Source organism: Podarcis pityusensis (assembly GCF_964106645.2).
Source record: "Podarcis pityusensis genome assembly, chromosome: 12".
Taxonomy (NCBI): domain Eukaryota; kingdom Metazoa; phylum Chordata; class Lepidosauria; order Squamata; family Lacertidae; genus Podarcis; species Podarcis pityusensis.
Genome location: NC_138037.1, coordinates 23,152,653 through 23,172,453, shown reverse-complemented (window position 1 = coordinate 23,172,453; position 19,801 = coordinate 23,152,653). Strand labels below are relative to the sequence as shown.

At 51.3% G+C, this 19,801-nt stretch overlaps 1 protein-coding gene and 2 long non-coding RNA genes across 4 annotated transcripts; 1 reads left to right on the top strand and 2 right to left on the bottom strand.

Annotated features, from left to right (window-relative positions):
* The first annotated feature begins 518 nt into the window (after positions 1 to 518).
* On the top strand, positions 519 to 6,347 carry LOC308459316. Its single transcript, XR_013977995.1, has 2 exons — positions 519 to 1,778; positions 2,333 to 6,347. It is a non-coding gene; the product is annotated as an uncharacterized lncRNA (long non-coding RNA).
* Positions 6,348 to 6,514: 167 nt separating this feature from the next.
* On the bottom strand, positions 6,515 to 9,414 carry SKIDA1 (SKI/DACH domain containing 1). The gene has a single exon (XM_080974409.1). It carries the CDS (start codon positions 9,410 to 9,412, stop codon positions 6,716 to 6,718), a length of 2,697 nt encoding a protein of 898 aa, XP_080830535.1. The 5' UTR covers positions 9,413 to 9,414; the 3' UTR covers positions 6,515 to 6,715.
* Positions 9,415 to 13,618: 4,204 nt separating this feature from the next.
* LOC308459310 lies at positions 13,619 to 19,324 on the bottom strand. Of its 2 annotated transcripts, none has more exons than XR_013977987.1 (2): positions 19,285 to 19,324; positions 13,619 to 14,983 (listed from the first exon to the last, which is right to left on the bottom strand). It is a non-coding gene; the product is annotated as an uncharacterized lncRNA (long non-coding RNA). The 2 variants fall into 2 exon arrangements; XR_013977988.1 differs by having other exon boundaries at positions 19,184 to 19,288.
* Between the last annotated feature and the right edge of the window lie 477 nt (positions 19,325 to 19,801).

The following is a 19,801-nucleotide window of genomic DNA, read 5'->3' as shown; positions in this document are numbered from 1 at the left end:
ATCAAAGAGCATCTATGGAGTTGCAGAATTGCAAATCTGCCCTTAAAATGTGTGTGTCTGGTCCTGCATGGAATCAAGTTCCACGTATTGCATTCCGGGCCTTGCTAAACAAACAGCACCTTTGGAGCGGGAGGGGAAAAGAAAACTGGGCCCAACCATTTCCTTCCTTGCTTTCGGCTCGGCCATGGCCGATCCCAGCCTTGGCTCTTTAAAACGAGGCGGCCATTTACTGCCCCCTTATTTCACCACTGACCAGGTTAGCTCATAAAGCTATTCACACGGCACAATGGGGATTTTCTCAACAATTAACAAGAAACAACATAATAAAGCCATTGACAAAGGCCCGGCTATTTACTAGAAATTAGGCACTCTTTAAGAGACCAGTGCGTAATTTCACACACTTTACAACCTCCCAGTGCATTTTCAAACACCAGAGTAAACAACCTTGAGTGCACTTTTCGGCTGAAGCTGTCGCCACAACTGGCCAATTGTCTCAAAACTCCCACCTCACCTCTCTCTCTCTCTCTCTCTCTCTCACACACTCACACACACACACACACACACACACACACCACCCAGCTCTGTTTTCCTTGGAACAGTTTTAAATTGCAGAGTGGATGGACTCGGAGAGCCGATCCGCTCCAAACACTGCAACCTCCACCCTTCCCTCTACCCCATATTCCTTGCGAGCAGCGCTGCATTTCTTCCCCATCCAAAGGTGCTGGCGCTCAAGCGGGCCGGGGAGTCGCCTCTTGTGACCCGGAAGCCCAGCTCCCAACTCTGCAGCGGCGAGCTCCGGCCCGGGCCCGTCCCCGGGGAGGGAGAAGGGAGATGGTGCGTGGAAGGCGGCCTTGCGCCGCCAAGCCACCCCGGGCCTGAGATTCGGAAGCCCTGCCGAATTCCTCGCGGAGCTTTGCAAGGCGGCAAATCCCTGCGCCCTGTGGATGTCCCCTATTTATTTGTGCGGCAAGCAGCGCCCTTTCTGTTGGTGCACGAAGAGCCGGCCCGAGGGTCCCCATTGGGGAGCCCTCTTCTGAATCCCCTTCGCGGGAAGGTGGGCGCGACCGAGGGGACCTTCTGTTTCAGGGCGGGCGACCCGGAAAAGGCCGGTGTGGGAGCGAGGCCTAGTCGGGAAGGGGAGCCGCTTTGGAGCAGCTGGAGAGGCGAGAAGGCGGGAGACGAGAGGAGACAAAAGGGAAAAGGAGAGCGGCCGGTGGAGAGCCCAGGCCCGAGTGGGCGAAGGCCCTCGACTCGGCTTTCCCTCGCCTCCTTCCTGCAAACAGAAAGGCCACCTTGAAGTGGGGCTCCGGGCCTGCCCTTCCGCCTCGCCTAAATGAGTCGGTCCTATGTCGGGGGGAGAGGCAGAGAAAGGCCAGGCGACACCGGAGAGGCCGGCCGGGGCGAAGCACCACAAGGAGTTTGTTTTCGAGCGCGCAAGATGGCGACCAGGAGAGGCCTCCGGCTACCGCTCCTGGCCCACGGAGCTGAGGGGAAACGGCACTCGCCGGCCACCGCCGAGTCCGCCGGTTCAGCTGCAACCTGCGATGCTCCCGCAGGAAAGCAGGAGAGTCGCTTTCCCGAGGAAGGAAGGGTGAAACTGGGAAGCCAGAGACCCCCGGACTTGGCGCATATGCGCTGCGCAGGCACTCTCGTCAAAGAGGAAAAGAAGAGCAGGGAAGCGTCGCCGGCTTCCCACCCAAATTCCCAGCCCTGTTTACAAACACAGCTGTTGTCGTAGATTTGCAAAGCACCCTAAAAGCCACCAGCCGCGAGAGAAGGTGCAGGCAAAGGAAGGGGGGGAGAGAGAGAGCAGGGGGACGGAGAGAGGGAGGGAGGGAGGGAGGGAGGTGGTCTCGGCATCTGGAAAGGACAGAGCGCCTTGTTTTTGAAACTGTCAATTCTCTCAACCCCTATTGTGAGAGCTTCATGCAAAACATCTCGGGCCTTTTAACGCTGGGGCTTGTGAGGCCGCCTCAGATTGAAAAGGAGAGGGAGAGAAGAGAAGGGAGGGGGAAGCCAGGGCAACGCAAATAATTATATTGGAATAGACACACGCACAAACTAACTGCAACATACTGTGTGTGTGTGTGTGTGTGTGTGTGTGTGTCTATGTAGATATCTGTGTGCGTCCATATATATGTATATGCACACACACACACACATATACACATATGACAGATATTTGGGAATTGCCCTTCGTTTAGCAAAAATGCGGAGGGGGGGAGGTAAAATCCTTGCCTTAGTCAGGGCTAAGAAAAGCCCATGATCCCCCCGCCCAGTTCCCCCCCTCAATCGTATTTTTATTAAACACGCTTGTTGTTGGAATCCCTAGGAGGAGATTTTGCCAGTGCCTGATGTTTGCAAGGGCGATTTAACAAGGTAGATTCCCGCTCTTTGTCCTGCTTCTATTGGAAAGGAAAATTGTTCTATAAGCTTCTACTCTTTAGGAAAGTTTCTGCTACCCCAACGGATTTGCAGTTAAATCATGAACTTTTTTTTCTACAACGCAAAGCATCTTAACCGTAAAAAAACCACAGCGAGCAGCACTTCCTGTGTTGTATCTATTTTTTTCCTCCAAAAGGCCACTTTTTAGCACAACTCCTCTAAGCACACTCACACGTGTAAAGTGAAACCAAAACATCGCATTTCTCTTCTTTCTGCAGAAACTTAAATTTATTGGCAACTAAATCTGATAGAGCATCATCCCCTTTTGTAAATTGCCACGGGAATGATTGAACAACAGTCTTCATACAACAGACAGCAGGACTTTCCTTTATTACTGCATAGTGGTGTTTAGAATAAACAACCAGCAGTGAGATTTCCCCCCCCCCCCCATTTTTATTTTGTGTTGCCACTGTAGTTAAGTATGGGTGGACTTATAGAGACAATCCCTTTTCAGAGTAAAGGGTTGTAAACTCTGTGTTACATCATTTAAGGCAATAGACCTGGTTTTGCTGAAAGACATTTACACATGTTCTCTTTTGAATGCTAGATATATAGTCCATCGTTTCCTTTGTCTCCAAGAGCAGGGGGAGAACACTTCTCAACACATTTCTCAATAACATAGGAGCAACTCTGTTATATGCTTCATAGATGAATAATATTTGTCGGGGTTTTGTTTTTTTTATTGCCAGATTTTTGTTGTTGTGGTTTGGTTTAGTTTAGCCCTAAGAACTGGAAAGTCTGTAGAGCCATATCAAATGGGAAATAGAATTTCTCTTTCATTTCAGGTTAAATTGAAAAATTATATATGTCCACTGCTGCTTACCAAGAGGTATTTTACAGAGAGGACAAAAGAGACATTCCTAAACCCAACAATTTGTGCTGAACACCACAAGCCATGTGCTCCAAGGCATTCCAGCTAAAGGCAATGGGATTGCTGTGAAGCAATTTAACTGGGTTGTGTATGTGGAGTTCGACCATCAGTCATACTCTAATAAGAATCCACTGGACCAGTTGGAATTGTTAATTTGTACAAAGGAAAACACCTAGCAGAATTGCAGGCCTCCCCCTTTATCCTTGCATCTCCCTCCCTCCCCTCAAAAAGCAAAAACAGCTTTCACTGCCAACCATGAAGCAATAGGTATTCCTGTCAGTCTTGAAGTGAGATGGACATGTATTATATTTAGGATTTTGGAGTATTATTTGGTGGATTGGTTTCTCTCCTGCCCCCTGCCTCCAATGCAATTCTTTGGACAAAACTAGGCTAAAAAGCTACGCCTTACGAAGCCTTTGGCTCAACACTGTTCATTCTGCAGCCTCTGGAAAGTGCAGCTAGCGAGTAACTCTCTGAAAGCTACAGGGGCTAAGGTGCCAACAAAGCACAATTAAAAATAAAAATAGTGTCTCAAACGTCTGAAAGTACCACAGAGTCAACAATGTGGTGCTTCAGTCCCCATCAGGGTTGAAAAACTTCCCCTGTTCTCTCTCTACCATTTTCTGTGGAAGGGCCAAAGTGGTGATGAGCCTGCAGGCCCCATGGAGTGGAGAAGAGGCCACTTTGGGATGGGCAGAGGCATGTTTGACACAGGGGGTGGGGGTGGAGAGCTCTGGAACTTGGCCTCTAATGGCAGGATGGTTTTGCCATGAATAATAGTGGAGTGGGGGGGGAGCATTGGCAAATCACCCCGCAGCTTGCTAAAGAAGCCAGAGTGGGTGCCTGAGGCTGGGAGACTTACGCAAACTAAGTATGGCCTTTTGGAGTGACATAAGGCTGTAATTTGTGCAGCTCCAGACACAGACTAGCCTATAGCAACATATCTCCCTCCCCCATTTTGAGACCATCAGATTTTAACAGAGCAAGTTAAATAAGTAATATACCACCATGACTGATGATTGCAACTGCCCGACCTGACGTGAAAAACGTATGGGTATATCTGTTACGTGTGTATATACATAACACACACACATATATCCTGCAGGTATTTCTTACAAGGAGTGGAAAACCCTTACTCATTTATTTCTCTCTCCATGTGTTTTAAAAGAAGATCAAATTAGCTAATGTCTGCTTGGAAGATTTAAAGGGGGGGCGTTATCACCAGGGGCAGGAATTTAAAGACCTTAAGGAAGAACAACAAAACAAGCCAAGGATTTCCATCTTAAAAACATTGGCTCTGAGGCCCAGCGCGAAACATTTCAAATGCTGATTTCTTTTGTGATTTAGTAGAAATCATTATGTTGAGATTCTTCTATAGGTGAAATCCTTGAGAATTTGAATTTAGAAAGAGAATCTGTTGGCATATAAATGCTAAATTGGTGAGAAAGAAATTGCCCTGGAGCTGGCAGTCAATCCCAAAGTGCTGATTCCCCAACTCTGTGTCAATACTTTCTCAGCCTTTAAACTTTCCGCTAAAATCTATTTAGCTTCCCTTCCCTGCTGTCTTCCACCAACATGCAACAGCAGTGACAACTGCCTCACACTTGTTTGTTTTTATATCACAGTTTTATAAAGAAACAGCAACCAGCCTCTGGAAGCAGAAGTCCTTCCAATCAAATCCCTACACTTTTCTCTCACACAGACACAGACATTCTCTCTCACAAAAGAGTCAGAAACGAATGAGGAACCCTACAATAAGTATAAAATCATCATCACTTTTTTTTAAAACAGTGTTTTAATTGAAAATAAAGCTAAAGCATGCTTTTTCCAACAGTGCAAATTTCCATCATTTTGATTTACTGCTTCCATCATCACAACATATTACACCAGCATGTCTTACCAAAGGCTCGACTCTAGAAGTCTGCCTGCTTCAACTCTGTCGAGGTTTAAGTGCAAATATAGACAATTGCCTCTGATTGTCACGTGCAGTAGAAAATGATCCTGCTACAAAGATAGGGTGGTTGGGAAAAGTCCTCTTTTTTTCCAGAGATGTAAAGAAAACAGTGACAAGTCCTGGTTTAAAAAGCCTGAGTTTTGGTGCCAAAGTAGCCACCAAGAGTATGGGGTTCTTCATTGATAATATCCCTTCCACTGGGGCCTCTGTTGCACTTAGCATGCTGAATGTGACTGCATTTCCTTCCGATTCCCTCCAATGGGAGTGTGAGAACCTAACATTTTTTCCTGACTTTGCAAATCTGGGAGGACCAGATTTTGAGAACATCCCCCCCACACACACACCTGCAAACCTTCCAATAGAAACAGAGCTCCAACCCAGTCCCACAACAAAACCTAATGATTGGAAGGCCCCCTCCTTGAGAGTAAAATTTACTTGGAGGCAAATCCCATTGAACGTGGGGTAGAGCAGCTTCCGAGCAAATGTACACTGGTTTGGCTGGGTTGAATACTGTAGCCGAGATAGGCAATCGTGGCCAACCTGAAGGGTTCAAGGTGAAACAAGAAGGCAAAGAGTGGCATGTCCTTTTTTAGTCTCTCTTTTTTTCGTCCTAAAAAAATGCCTGACCATCTAATTCCAACTCTCCCACTGGTGACCCGGAGACACACGCACACTCCCAACTGCAGAGTGCAACTGCTTTTGTGGAAAGGACAGGTGGGGAATTAAAACATAACAATGAACCCTCTGCAATAAAGTAGAAGGCATTCCCAGCAGAAGGATAGTGAATTCTCCCTGTGCAACCTCTCGCTGAAAACAAAACGAAACAAAAAAACCTTGTACAGAACTGAACATTTAGACTTCCTGAATTCGAAATCTAGTGCATTTACACGTTAATGGCTCATTCGAATTGTTATCATTCAACTTAAAAAAAACAACCCATAAACCAAACATTTATTTGTAGCAGTTGGAATTGAGGTACCAGGTGCATTACTAGCATTTTGAGACAGTAAAGTGTTCCAGCTTTAGCAGATTCCACTGAGGTGGTTTTTTTGTTTGTTGTGTGGTGTGTGTGTGTTTTAATAAACTTGGAAAACTTTCGCCTGAAGTAGTCTGTGGAATGTTAGACCTCTTTCGTCCTCCTCGTCGTCGTCCCCCCTCCCTTCCCCCCACGATGGGTTTTCATGGCAAAGAAAATAGTAATCCGGTTTTATTTTCGTCGTTCTCCAAAAATAGAATAAACCAGGATTCCCCCACACCATAAAAAAAAAAAATCAAAATCAAATCGGATGTGATGTGATGAGGGGCGGGACCAGCATCCAGCGTAAGATTCTCGAAGGTCAGGAAAAGAAGTAGTTGGGGTCCCCCCCCAAAAAGGAAAAAAGACCAACAACACAACAGCAACAACAACAACGACCATGAAGTAGGGTTCCCATTCAATCTCTCTCTCATGAATGAAATTTCCTGAATTTGTGGCTGGGTGGAAGAGGTATTGCTGAGCCGCCCAGCTGCCATTTCCAGACAGGATGGGCCTTGGGAGGCGGCTGCGCATCCCTGGCGGTGTTTAAGGTGTAGGCTGGCAGCAGATCCCCGTCGAGGCCCACCACCAAGGAGGGCGGGCAGGGAAAGTTGCCCATGAAGCTGAAGGGCCTCTTGACGGCCGAGGCGACGTGGCCGGCCGCCCTTTTGCGCCGGCTGAGAACTGTCAAGTCGTCCAGGGCGCCCTCGGGGGCGTCCAGGAGCTTCCCGGCGGGCAGGCGGGGGCTCCGGACGGATTTCAGATTTGGTTTGAGCGGCGCCGGGCTGGGCAGCAGGGCTCGCTTGCCCAACACCAAAGTCCGGTAGTTCTTCCTCACCCGGGCTCCAAATTTGTACTCCCCATCCTCGGGTTTGGCGGCGGCGGCGGCGGCGGCGGCGCCTAAAGTGCAGGAGGCGAGGGCCTGGCTCGACGGGGCGGGCTGGCCCGGGGGGCTCAGCGGAGGGCTGGGGGGCTCGTCAGTGCAGCAGGCGGGGTCTTCCTTGGCTGGCAGCAGAAGTTCCTGAGGCTGGTGGGTCGGGCTGGGTGGCGGAGACGGCGAGGGCCCGGGTTCGCCGTCCGCCTCCAGCTTGTGCTCGTCATCGCTGCCTTCACATTTGAGCGGGGGCTGGCTCTGTCCCTGAACGGGGAGGGCGCCATACTCGGCGTTGGCACTGCTGTCCTCGACTTTAATCTGGGCAATGGGCACAAGGGGCAGCGGCTCGGGGTATTCAGCAGCAGCAGCAGCAGCAGCAGCAGCAAGCACCTCGGGCTGGCTTTGGGAGGAGGAACAGCCCAGGCAGGGGGTCAATGGGCGATGGGGCTGGGGGGCTTCTGGGGGCACCCCAAGAGCAGCAGTAGGACTCTCTGCAGGAGCTGGAGAAGGAGGAGGAGGAGAGCGGGTGGGCCAGCCTCTCGCCGCGTCTCGAAGGAACCTTGGCTGTGGCAAAGCGTGGGGCGTCTTTGGGCTGAGTGAAGGGCACCCCCTGGCCAGGCAGGGGGCGGCTTTCAAGTCGGGAGCCTTCACGTCGGGCGAGGGAGAGGGACACCCGCCGCCCCTTCGGACCTGGCTCAGCTCCCCAAAGCAGTGGCAATCCACACCGGGCTCGGTTTTGGGGACCCAGCCGGCGGGGGTGATGCCCCAGTCCTCCTCGGGCGCCTCGGCTTTGATGCTCCGCGCGGGTCCAGGGAGGCTCTCGTCCCGTCCAGCCGAGGCGGGCGTTGGAGGCAAAAGACTGGCCGGAACCCCCGCCAGACCGGGCGGCTTGCAGAAGCTGGTGCGCCTGAAGCGGATGCTCTGCACGGATGCTTGGCTGGAGCCGGAGCTGGAGTCCGATTCGGAGCTGCTCTCTTCTTCTTCCTCCTCTTCCTCCTCCTCTTCCTCCTCCTCGTCTTCCTCCTCGTCGGAGCTCAGCTCGCTGGAATCCGAGGCGTAGCTGCCCTCCTCGTCCTCCGAAGACCCCGAATTGCTGCTGCTGGTCAAACTGGAGCAGAAATCGGAGTCGTTGGCCGCGTGGTCCGAATAGGAGCTGGAGTCGGAGTCACTGCTGTAGGAGGGCTCCGGGAAAGGCTGCTGGGGCGGCGCCGGCGCCAGGAAGCCGTTCAAGCCCGGCAGCCTCTCCAACGAGGCGGCTTTGGGGGGCTTGCCGGCGCGGGGCACCAGCAGCGGGAAGCGCCCCTCGGCGGCTTTCTTCCTCTTGGAGCGGCAACCCAGAGCCAGCGGGCCGCTCTCCGACGTGGCGGCGGCTGCGGCGGCAGCTGCTGCTGCGGCTGCGGCTGCTGCGGCGGCGGCGACGAGCTTGGGTTGGCTGGCAATGGCGGCCGAGGAGTGGTAGTAGTAGTGCGGGTGCTTGGAGCAGAGCAGGCTCCGAAAGCAAGGCGCCTCCGACGCCAGCGAGACGTAGCGCGGCGCCAGCGGCGCAGTTTCATAGTTTGGCGACCCTTTGCAAGGGGATCGCGCCAGTCCCGGCGCGCTGGGCGCAGGCGATTTGCTCCAAAAGTGAGGTAGATCGGAAGCCGGTAGGAAAGCGCCCGATGCCGCCGCCGCCGCCGCCGCCGCGCGCCACGCTTTCCGTCGGCGGCCGCTGCTGCCTCCGCCGCCGCCGCTGCTGGCCAGAGGCGCGGCGGCTCCATTCAAACCCAGCCAAAGTTTACCGCCTCCTTTCCAGAAGGCCGCGTAAGGGTCCGGCCCGGGGGCTTCTTGGAGGGCCGCGGCCCCCTTGCGCTTGGTCCTGAGCACCCTCTCGGTTTTGCACGACGTGTAGAGCGCCTCGACGTCCTCGCGGGAGATGAGGGTGCATTTGGCGGCGTGGAAGGCGATGGAGTTGATGGCTTTGAGCTTGCGCAGCTCCTGCAGGTCGCAGTGGTGCTTCTGCACGTTGAGGTGGTCCATGCGCTTGTGCACCGTCGTCCGAGGGATGTTCTTCAGCAGATCCGTGAAGACCTGCGACAGCGCGAACATCTGCTTGCCCCGGATCACCAGGTAACCCAGGCGCACGCCGTCCACCTCCTCGAAGCCCGACTTCAGGTGGTCTCCCATGGCGCGCGCCTCAGAGCAGTCCCGGCATCCGGGCAGCGGGAGGGAGCATAAAAAGGGGGCGCCGGAGGGGCCCCCCCAACCCCCACACATGCACGCCGCACCCCGGAGTTGGAACCAGCAGCCTTCGGCGGCGGGAGGAAAAGGTGTGCAGCCGGCGGGGGCGGATGGAGGGGGTGGGGTGGGTGGCAAGGAAGGAGAGGAGATCCACGCGAGAAAAGGCTATTTTTTATATATATATAAAAAAAATCCTCAGCCAGGTGCTGGAGCGGGGTCTCAAGGCATCCTGCTGGAGGGAAAAGAACAAAGCCTGTTATACCCGATCAAACTTTAGGCGGGGGGCGGGGGGGGAGATGTTGGAATCAGGAGAGAGAGAGAAAGAAAGAGAAAGAAAGAAAGAAAGAGGGACTGAGCGCTATAGGGAGGGGATTTTTAAAAAATCCAGGTCCTGGAAAGCTGCCTTAGGGGATTGGGCGGGAGCGATTGGCTCGCTTGCCCCCGGTGTTTCTCGACGGCACTGAGGCAGGCTGGCTACCTGTGCCCTTTGGCTGGCGGCTTCCCCGCACTGCCCAGCCAGGATAAAGGAATGTGAGCCAAAGGGGGCTGTGCGGAGACGAGCCGAGCCACGCAGCCGCTCTTCCCGCCGCTGCTTTCGCTCCAAATCAAATGACAGAGGGAAGTGAGCTGGTCCGGAGACACCTTCATCAATTAATTCCCCTCAAGCCAGCGCTGATTGGACACTCCTGACAGGTGATGCAATAAAAATTGATATTCCACCCCCTTCGCAGCTCCCCCCCTCCAAATCTCTGGCTAATTAGCATACTCTTAGGCTCCTACCTCCCCTCCCAAAGTAAATAATACTGTTAGTATATAAATCTTTCTATTAAACAATCCGGAGCTCCCAGCCAGCCCACAGCTCGCTCTCGGCGGCGCTGGCGACTGAAGGACCGGGTTTGGAAGCCCTCGGTGACACGGGTTTTGTTTTATTATTTGAAACAAATATAAGAAATAAATGGAATTTGGAAACCTTCTTGGGGTTATTTAGTGGGGATAAAGTGCGGGGGTGGGGAGGACAGAAAGCTGTTTCCCTCACGATACGAATTTTGTGGGTGTAAAGATTGGAAGGGGGAGCTTTTAAGTAACCATTTTAAAGGGGCGCTTATTCTGCAATGCGTGTCAAAAGGAGGGTTCCTCAACTGGTATTCCCCTTCCTTTGGCTTGCAAGCATAGTTAAACAAAACAAAAACAACAAAAAAACCCCTGGGGTTTGTCTGACGTTATTTTGTATATTTCTGTGAACGACTCGGAAAACGAGAATACTCACGTTCGCTAGCTTAAGTCCCTTCTTTTCCTCTTCCTCCTGGTCTTTCTCTCTCTCTCACTCTTTCCGATAGCTTAAGTTGGTGCTACTGGGGGTGGGTGGGAATTATTTAGGGCTGCGTGGTTATCCTGAGCTCCAGCCCCGCAATACTGTAACACTTTTCTCTGAAATTCTGCCTGTAATATTGGGGGTGGGGGAGGGGGAGAGGAGGGGGAGAGGAGGAGGTTGGAAGAGAGAGGGGGAAGAGAGAGAGAGATCGGGACGCGGGCTCACGTCAGACCCATAACAAAGCCGAGATAAGCCAGCAGCAAGGTCTCTACTTTTCCACAGTTCCCCCGTGCTAGCTCCCAAGGTGGAGGGAGTCCCCCCTCCGGTCCGCGCGTCCACGCCAGGATCGCCTGCGTGTTGATTGCTTCCAGCAGGGGGAAAAAGATGGCAACAGAGCCGAGAGGAAAGCTTGGAGGAGGAGGAGGAGGAGGAGGGAGGAGGAGGGGGAAGATTGCAATGGGTCACAGGGATGCTTCTGACTTCCAGGGTGCCGCCCTCGCTAGAACTTCCCTGGAGGCTGAGGGTTCTTCCCCCCTACCTGCGGTCCAGGCGATGAGACTGCCCCCCCTCCCCGCCGCTGGAATAGTAAATTCACTGAAGGTGTCTGGGTGTAAGGGGTTTCCTATTCACACGTTCCGTGTCTGAATGTGGGTGCGGGAAAGAGTCTTGCCCCTCCCCCCCGCACACTTCCATCGTTCTATAGAAAAGGCTCTCCCTCTCCCCCCCACCTAACAATTCCAACTTTCACCTTTCCCAAGTGGCGGCCGAATATTTTCGGCTCCGTGGACAAAAGAGGGATGGGAAATAAGGCCCAGCCCACGAAAAACTTATACTGTCTTATTTGGGGGGGGGGGTGTTTGAGTGTATTATTCCCCCCTCCAAGCCCTTCCGTCTTTCAGATCTATCCCAACCCAACGGCAAAATGACCAGCAGCCCGGCCCTATTCCCCGCATCTAAGCGGCTGAAGCCCCAGTCGAGCCGGAGTCGAATCGGCGTCGATCCAAATCCTGCTAGTCCGCGGGGTTGCGGTGGATCGCAGTCGCTAATCGATTCACGCCGAATTCCGGCCAGAAGCACAAAGTGGCTGTGTCTTTGCAGAGAGGAGCTCGCGGCCAGAGCCAAAATGAAATGCATCCCTGTGCTCCAGGAAAACCACTGGGATTCCTCGGACGAAGAAACAGGGTGTGTGTGTGGGTGTGGGTGTGTTGGGGGGGGGGCGGAAGGTAAGAAGAAGATGGCCTGTCTTCGAAGGCCATGTGCCCCACTGATATAGATTCCCATAGTCCTATGCCCCATAATATCAGCGGCTGCAGAATGATTACGCCGGAACTGGGAAAACAAATAAGCAAGTCTACCAACAGAGCTCAGCAGTCCCGTCCAGTCCCCACAAAAAAAACCTCATCCTGCCTCCCCCCCCAATCTCCTGCTCTTGCTTTTTTTTTGGTTGGTATTCATTTTCACGGTCGTTGTGCATGACTAGGTAAAATTCAGCAGGCGATTTCTCTCTCTTCCAACCGCCCCCCTCCCAGCTCCCAGTGTGAGGACCGAAGGGCCAAGGGGTGCTGGCGAGCGCCCGGAAATTAAGAAAGTCCGTGGCCTCGCCTCTCAACTCAGGCTGGGCTTGACCAAGCCGTGGAGCTCGGCTGCTGCTCGCCAGACAGAAGGCGACACAACATGCACGGAGTGACTTCTTCTCTCCGAGCTTCAAGGCCCGGTTCCCTCTTGAAGCAAGAAACTGTTGAGAGAGAGAGAGAGAGAGAGAGAGAGAGAGAAAGAAAGAAAGAAAGAATTTATACACACACCCTTGTCTCAAGGAATATCATTCCTATATATGTGTGGGTGTGATTATATATAATGTTCTATATTATAGCTCTCCCTTGAGACAAGAGCGAAAAGGAGAGCTTGGTCCAGGGTCTCGTGATAGTACAGCCCTTCCAACGCAATCGAAAGGCGGTGGCGAACAATGAATGGAAGGCTCCTCGCAGCCCAGTTGAGCTCCGCATCTGGCTGCCTTCGCCTGTGCGCGTTCCTCTTCCCCCTCGCGCAGGAGACATCGCCTCTCATTCTGGAGCTGCAAAGCAAAGTTTGGAGGGAAAACAGCTGCCTGGCTGTTTTATTTTGTGTGGGGTGTGGGGGTGTGGCTGTGGGTGTAGAATGAAGCGGCGAAGAGGGAAATAAAGCGGTATCAGCTTTTGCAGGGTTAAGCAATGGGGACCTTTCAGACCCTTCTGTTCTCGGTCTCCTATTCCCCAGGATGGCAGCCGTCGTCTCGTGCCCCCCACTCCCGGCACACACACACAGCCCCACACAACGCTGCTCCTCCCCCTCCTCCCCCTAATTTGATGCTGAAGGTGATGGCATCCCTGACAGGCCGATCCACAAAGTAAATGAAGCCCGAGGTATTGGCTTTAAAGTTCCGGCGGATGCCTCGCTGTTTGTCTATTTCGCAAAGTTGAGTTCTAAAGTCGTGGCTCGGTTACTTTTAGGTTCCAAATCGGCACAGGCTATACAACCAAGTCATCCGCCTTGCAAAGGGTGGCGTACTCCGGAGTAAAGAGGTTGTGGGGATCTCAGCCACACAACAAGCGCATCCAGGCTCAGAGACAGGGCCACATCCATTCTGCCTCGCAAACTCTCTCTCTCTTTCTCTCTCTCTCTCTCTCTCACACACACACACACACGACTACAGTCGTCTGCTTCTTTGGCTTCTTCAGGCTGGGTCCCCAGTTTTTGTTTGCTTTAAACATCGACGTTAAAAGCAACAAAATCGGGTGTGTGTGCGCTTTAAATAGCTGCTTTTCTTTAGCAAATCGACATTTCTACCAAGGTACAACGTTAACTCTCTATTTGAAAAAAAAATCGTGGTAACAACTGTGCGTGTGTGTAGGACTAGATCAGTTAATAAACAAATAAACACACACACCAAGACAGAGATCTTAAGGAAATATTCAATACACATGGGAAAGGCACATTGGAGTCGAGTTGAAACTCCCCCACCAGATTCCCTCCCGCAGCCTTTTGTTCCTTGAAACTTCTCCATCTTGAGTTTGCGGGGGGGGGGGAGGGGAGGAACCTGCCAGTTTTCTTGTGGTCATCAAAACACACCGCTGCATATCGGGGATCTTCCTTACGCACTTCGGGAGTCGATCCTCATTTCCACAACCCCTCGCGGACCGAGGACCCTCTCTGGAAGCAAAAGGAAGGCCGAGGAGGTTTTTCCAGTGGATTCGCAGGCAGGCATACCGAAGCTAGCAACAGTTTTGCAGCTTCAGATTATTAACGTGAGAACGCTCCCTCCAAAACACACAGCCACACACGCTGGGGGAGCGGATAGATATTGGGGTGTTGTCGGCGGTGTTCAAAATTAGGCGAGACTTTACTGATTTCCCTGAGTGAACAACAGACGCCGGCAGCGTTCATAGAGGAAAATCAAAGGCAGTACAATTTCTCGGCCCTGCCACTGAGTCCGCCTCTCCAGTCCAGCTACGGGGGATTCCTTGAATTCAAATGCAATTTTAAGCACGCTTTCGGGGCGGGATGGGGGGGGGGCCCTAATTAAACGGAGTAGAACTTCCTTCCAAGTAAACGTGCTTTGGCTTGGACTAGTAGGCTGCAACCCTAAAACGCTTAGTTGGAAGCAAGTTGCTCTGCAACCCGCGGGACTTATTTTTCCAAATGCCAGGAAGATCTCTGTATGTTTGCAGATCCTGCCGAAGGATTTAGGAATAAATCTCTGCACAGCGAAAAAGAGTGAGGTTCACTGCATTGTGAATCTGTTTTGTTTTGTTTTGTAGGGTGGGGAGGGTGTGTGTTTTACCTGAGGCTGAAATGTGGCCTTCTTTTTCTTTCTGGCGAAACAGATAAGGCTGCCGGTGGATCCATATACCAGTTAGACGAGGAAATACTTGGATTTTAGGTCGTCTTGCAGCCTGGAAAACCTTTAAGTGAAAGTCTTCGAATTTAAGCTGATTTAGTGACACTGATTTCAGGCATCAGTCCCGGTAGTTATGAATGGGACGCGGTGGAATTAATGGAATCAATAATTCGAAAATCAATTAGATTGAATCGGGTTCAGCCTTTGGACAACAATTCAACTGGGTTGTGGATAGCGAGAACGCTCATGAGGCATTTTCCTCTTCTCACCTCCGAGAGAGAGAGAGAGAGAGAGATTATCAATCAAATGTGCTCCTTTTCCCATGGAGTAGCCCCAGTCTGTAATGTATACCCTACCTTAGATAGGATTTCTTTACCTTAGATGATATTTCAGTCTGAAGCACTCTTGGCGAACGACAAACCTAATTAGAAAATAAGGAGGAAAAATAATATTCCTCACCCAATGCTGTAAACCTATTCCCATTGATCTCAGATTGCATAGTTGTTGTTTTTACTCTGTGGTATTAAAAATATATAGAAGCTCCCTTGTATCGCTGCTTTTTTGGGGAAAGGGGGGTTTACTGGGAGATGAGTGTGTCTGCGTTTGAGAGAGGGGGGTATATATTTGAAAACGCCCTCTGAGGTTGTGCTTTGATATATTTTCATTGTATTATCATGACTATGTTTAAACAGCCCTGCAATCCAGGCTGACCTCTTATTTCTGGGGCAAGTCACTCAGAGCACCATTTACAGCCCTTTAAATGTTTACTTGTGAAATGCAACAGCACTTTAAGCTTCTATTTTCACTAGGTCCTCGAATTCTCCGTATCCTGGTGCATTTTCACACTACAACAGCCACCTCCAGACTATCTTATTCTTGGTTATAACCCTTTTCCGATTGGCACAGCTTATTATTCGTGGGTTATTCTGCATATAATTATTATAATCATTATTATTTTATTTCAGAGGTAAAAATATATCATTTCCCAGCCTAAATTAGATTTTCAGAGTTGGTGCATTGCCTGTAGTCCCCCCTATAATATATCCAGGGCGGATTGGGGGAGGGGAAGAAACAGTTGGGGAATATGGCAAAGGGACCAAAACCTGTCAAAAGGGTCATTCAGCTCCCCATATCATTCAGCCAAACGTAAGTGCAGACTTTAAAAAAACCCTCCACATACACTTATTTTAAAAAGGACAAGCATAGACACCTTTTGACACATTACAGCAATACCCAGTATAGTTAAAGGCTTTGCGTGGTGTGGGGGACACTCCAAGACCCATAGCTAAGTTCCTGCAACACATCACACTGTGAGTTATTTCTCTGTAAACAGAGCAACAATTTATAGTGCTGTTGAGGACTGCTTTGTTTTCTCACATGGACATATCTTCTTGCTTTGCAAATATCAAGAAAAGAGGTTTTCTTCTCTTTCATCGTCAAATTTTCCCCTAGAAACTTCGCTCATCCTTGTTGTTTTTAAACCTCACTTTTAAAGAAGAGGTTTTTTGGGACACAAACTGCCTGCCATGTTGCCTACTGACCCATAATCAAAATGCAGTGACCTCCTACCCTTTTTTTGCCCCTTGACCCATCCCGAATTCAATGCAGCCTTTATAAATTTGCAAATCCTTGGACGTAAAGGGGGATTTGGGGAGGCTTTGTTCTGCGAGGATCCTAAAAGTGTGCATTTTTAATTAGACACAAAGGTGCAGTAAACAAAGACTCAGGGACACGCTGGTGTTTCTGACGTACAGGTGGGCAGAACCCCCCCCACACGCCTGGACTCGATTGCAAAAGATATATTGCCCACCCCAAACGCCCCCCTCCAAATTGCCGCCAAAAATAACGCACCAAAAATTGAAGCAAGCAGCAAAAGGCAATTACAAACGCACACGAGATCCAAAGGGTTAGGGATTGCACCAAATTAGCAATGTGGTACAAATCACTTTCAAGACGTAAGGAATGGCCAGGCCAGAGTCTTCCAGCGTTCCTCATCTCTAAGGACTGTGGGGATCCTGATGACCCGGGGAGGGGGAGAGAGCGAGAGGGAGGGAGAGGGACGGAGAGAGATTTGATCTGAAGCTACAGGCACATTCCCTTATCTCCCTAGCTATCAGCCAGTTTAAAGGACACCATAATTACGATTGCGATAAAAGCAAGACAATGCCTGCCTATTTGGGCTGAATAAATAAGGAATGTTTACAACTGTAGAATGTTTCAGTGGCAATTAAAGGCTGGCAAAGAAAACCTCTCCTTCTGCCCTCAACCTTATTTACTCGGTTTTGCTTTTATTGCAATCTTTTCATTCCTTTTCTATGCAGCAGATCACCTTTTTAGAAGGGTGGTAAAGAGGAAATGGGGAGCGTTACATGAGGGACAGAAAAGACACCAGAGACGCCTGCTCCATATTTGTTGTTATTTTTCTTCATTTCTCCAGTTGCACACACAGAGCGAAACTTTCAGGTCTAGCCATAAAAGAGCCGGGACATCCAGCGCGGTGTTACAATATGGCGCTGAGGGGGCTATGCTCATTTCCACCCAGAACCAAAACCCAAAGATGTTTGAGGGGCTCCAGAAGGTGTTGGTGGACAATCAGAGCCTTATTTCCTCTCATGCCCGGAAACCGAGGGAAGCCGAAAATCCATCTCATTTGCTAAGACACAAGGATCTATTCAACTATCCATTGTATCAGCAAACCTCATCATAATCAGATTAAATGCAGGTTTGGACACTAATACCTGCGAGGCTGAGCATTAAACATCGCCTGGAGTATGCAGAAATCAGTGAATGGGCTTCCTTTTGCTCGCTTGATCATCGCGTTACCAAAATAGTAACACCAACAGCATTTCCTCTTAAAAACAAAACAAAAAACTGTTCCTCCTCCTCCTCCGACACATTTTCTCCCAGCTACAACCATAACCTAAACTTTCCAACCTCGTTTTCTACCGCCGGCTCATTTGTTTTTATTTCGAGATTCAAAACTTTTGCCACATGGGGTGAGAACAAGAAGGGTAGTGGGTTTCAAATGCAGGCAGGGATCGGCTTTTAACACATTCGCTCTTAAGGAATTAATAAAGTGCAAACTTTTTCTTTCTTTCACGTTAAACTCTCACCGGGGAAGGTTTCCTTATTTAAAGCTAAGGGAGGGGGGCAAACATGTGCGTATGTGCGTGTAGTGGCGGCGGCGGGGGGCATCCTAGTGTATATTTGCAGCTCTCTGGCTAGTTCCAGGCCCCCTTTCCTTTTGAAAGTTTTAGACCTTCAATACCCTCGGATTCTACTGGCAGACTTAGGATGGCCTTGGAGGGTCCTAAACGTGACCATTCACTGAGGCGGGGGGCTACAGCTTGCAACAACGTGCTCGGCAACTTAATCTTGCCCCAAAATGGGAAGAGCGCGCAAAAGAACGGAATACAAACTCTCTCTACATCTCTAGTCCCTTTCTAAGGTGGATTGTGTATTTTGCAGCCGATGGGAACGTCTGGATTTCGCAGCAAAAAGGAGAGAAGGTAAGTGTTTTATCCTTGTAGCCGCCAGTTCGTGGAGAAACAATGCCAGAACAAAGGGGACCACTTCTCCCTATGAAGCGTTTTGCATTTTCTTCCTCCATTTCTCATCGAGGAGACACTGGGGAGGGGGAAGGGAGAGGCGACTCGCACAACTTTTTCGCTTTTAGGTAAGAAAGGCTGGAGCGAGCGGGGTGTTTGAGAAACTAGCCACCGGCGCGCGGATTTAAATACTACTCAAAAGAGAAAGGGAGAAGGATCCCAGCAGCAGCAGCCGCCACCTCCCTCGCACCGCCTGCAGCAAACGGGTCCGCCGCCAATTCAGCGGCGCTGAAACTGGAGAAACGGCTCGCGCCGTCTCGGCCGCGAAAAGAAAAAAAAACCCAAACACCACCTAAACCCTCCCTTCCGAAGGCGAGCCGGCGCCTCCAGCTCGGCGCGGAAAAAAACGGCTACGAGCCGCGCGAAGAAGAACGGGGCTGCGTTTTAAAACGCAAAATCTCGCCGCCGCCGCCGCCTTCGGAAAAGCGGCCCAGGAAGGAAACGTAGGGAATATATCAGGGTCTCCCCGCCCCCCGATCGCGGGGAGCAAAGGAGAAAAAGGGCCCGGCGAGGTTCGTGCGTGCGCGGGCTGAGGAAGGCCTTCACGAACAGCTCTCCTGTTTGGGGTTTTGTGGGGCAAGGGGGAAGCGGGAACTGGAGGCTGCAAGGTCCTTTGCAGCCGAGAAAGCGCTTCTTGCCTCGGCGGGAGCAGGGAGAACCCGGGGCCTGTTGTGGCCCAAGCTAGGAGGTGGAGGCGGCATTGCCTAAGTTGTCCCCGCGTAGCAGCAGCAGCAGCAGCAGCAGCAGCAGCGGATCCCCCCCCCCCCGTCCAATGTTTATAGCTCTCCCCTTCGGCTGCATTGTCCAGGAGCAGCGAGGGGAGGAGACTGGAGAGAAGGGGCCCAACGTCTCCTTACGCCAATGTAAGGCGTCGCTGCCTCCTTCCCCCCAGAGAAGAAGAGTGGCGGGCAGGCAGGAGGCAGGCAGGCAAGCGCAGTTTAGCATGAGGAACCCGCCGCCGCAGCAGCAGCTTCCCTTTCCCCCTCTCGCCTGGGCTCTTTCCATTCATTTACCCGGGCGCAGGGGGCGGGGCCTGCGGGCCGGTGACCTTTCACCTCCTGCCTTCTCCTCCTCCCCCTCGGCGTTTCCTTTTGCCGCTCGGCCATTTGCTTACCCAGAAGCCAGCGCGCCGGGCGCGCTCGTGCCGAGCTCGAGTCTCTCGTAATCGCCCCTCTCAACCCCGCCCACTCCGCTTCTCTCTCCTCTCCCCTCCCGGGCGCGCGGCTTCCAATCTCAGGCCGGCAGGCAGCTCCTGGCGGAGGCCGCTGCTGCAGCTCCACGTGTGGACGCTAGGGGCAGCCGCTTCCAAGGGAGGGTGCTATTAGCTGCCCGCGGGAGACTTTCTATGGATAATAATAATAATAATAATAATAATAATGGTTCGATAACGCCCTTTATAAAACAGTTCCAAACACTAATTTTACGGTCCCACTGACACTGGTGCAGATTACTTTCAAGTCACGTATTCAACATCCGGTATCACTGTCCACGTTATTATAGGTAATTATTAATTATAATTTCCGACAGCAGTAATTAATTGCATTTATTGAACACAGCTAACGCTTGTCATAAATCAGGATTATTTACAACGATGACGGTAATGCGGCTGAAGAGAAAAAAAGAAGAAGAAA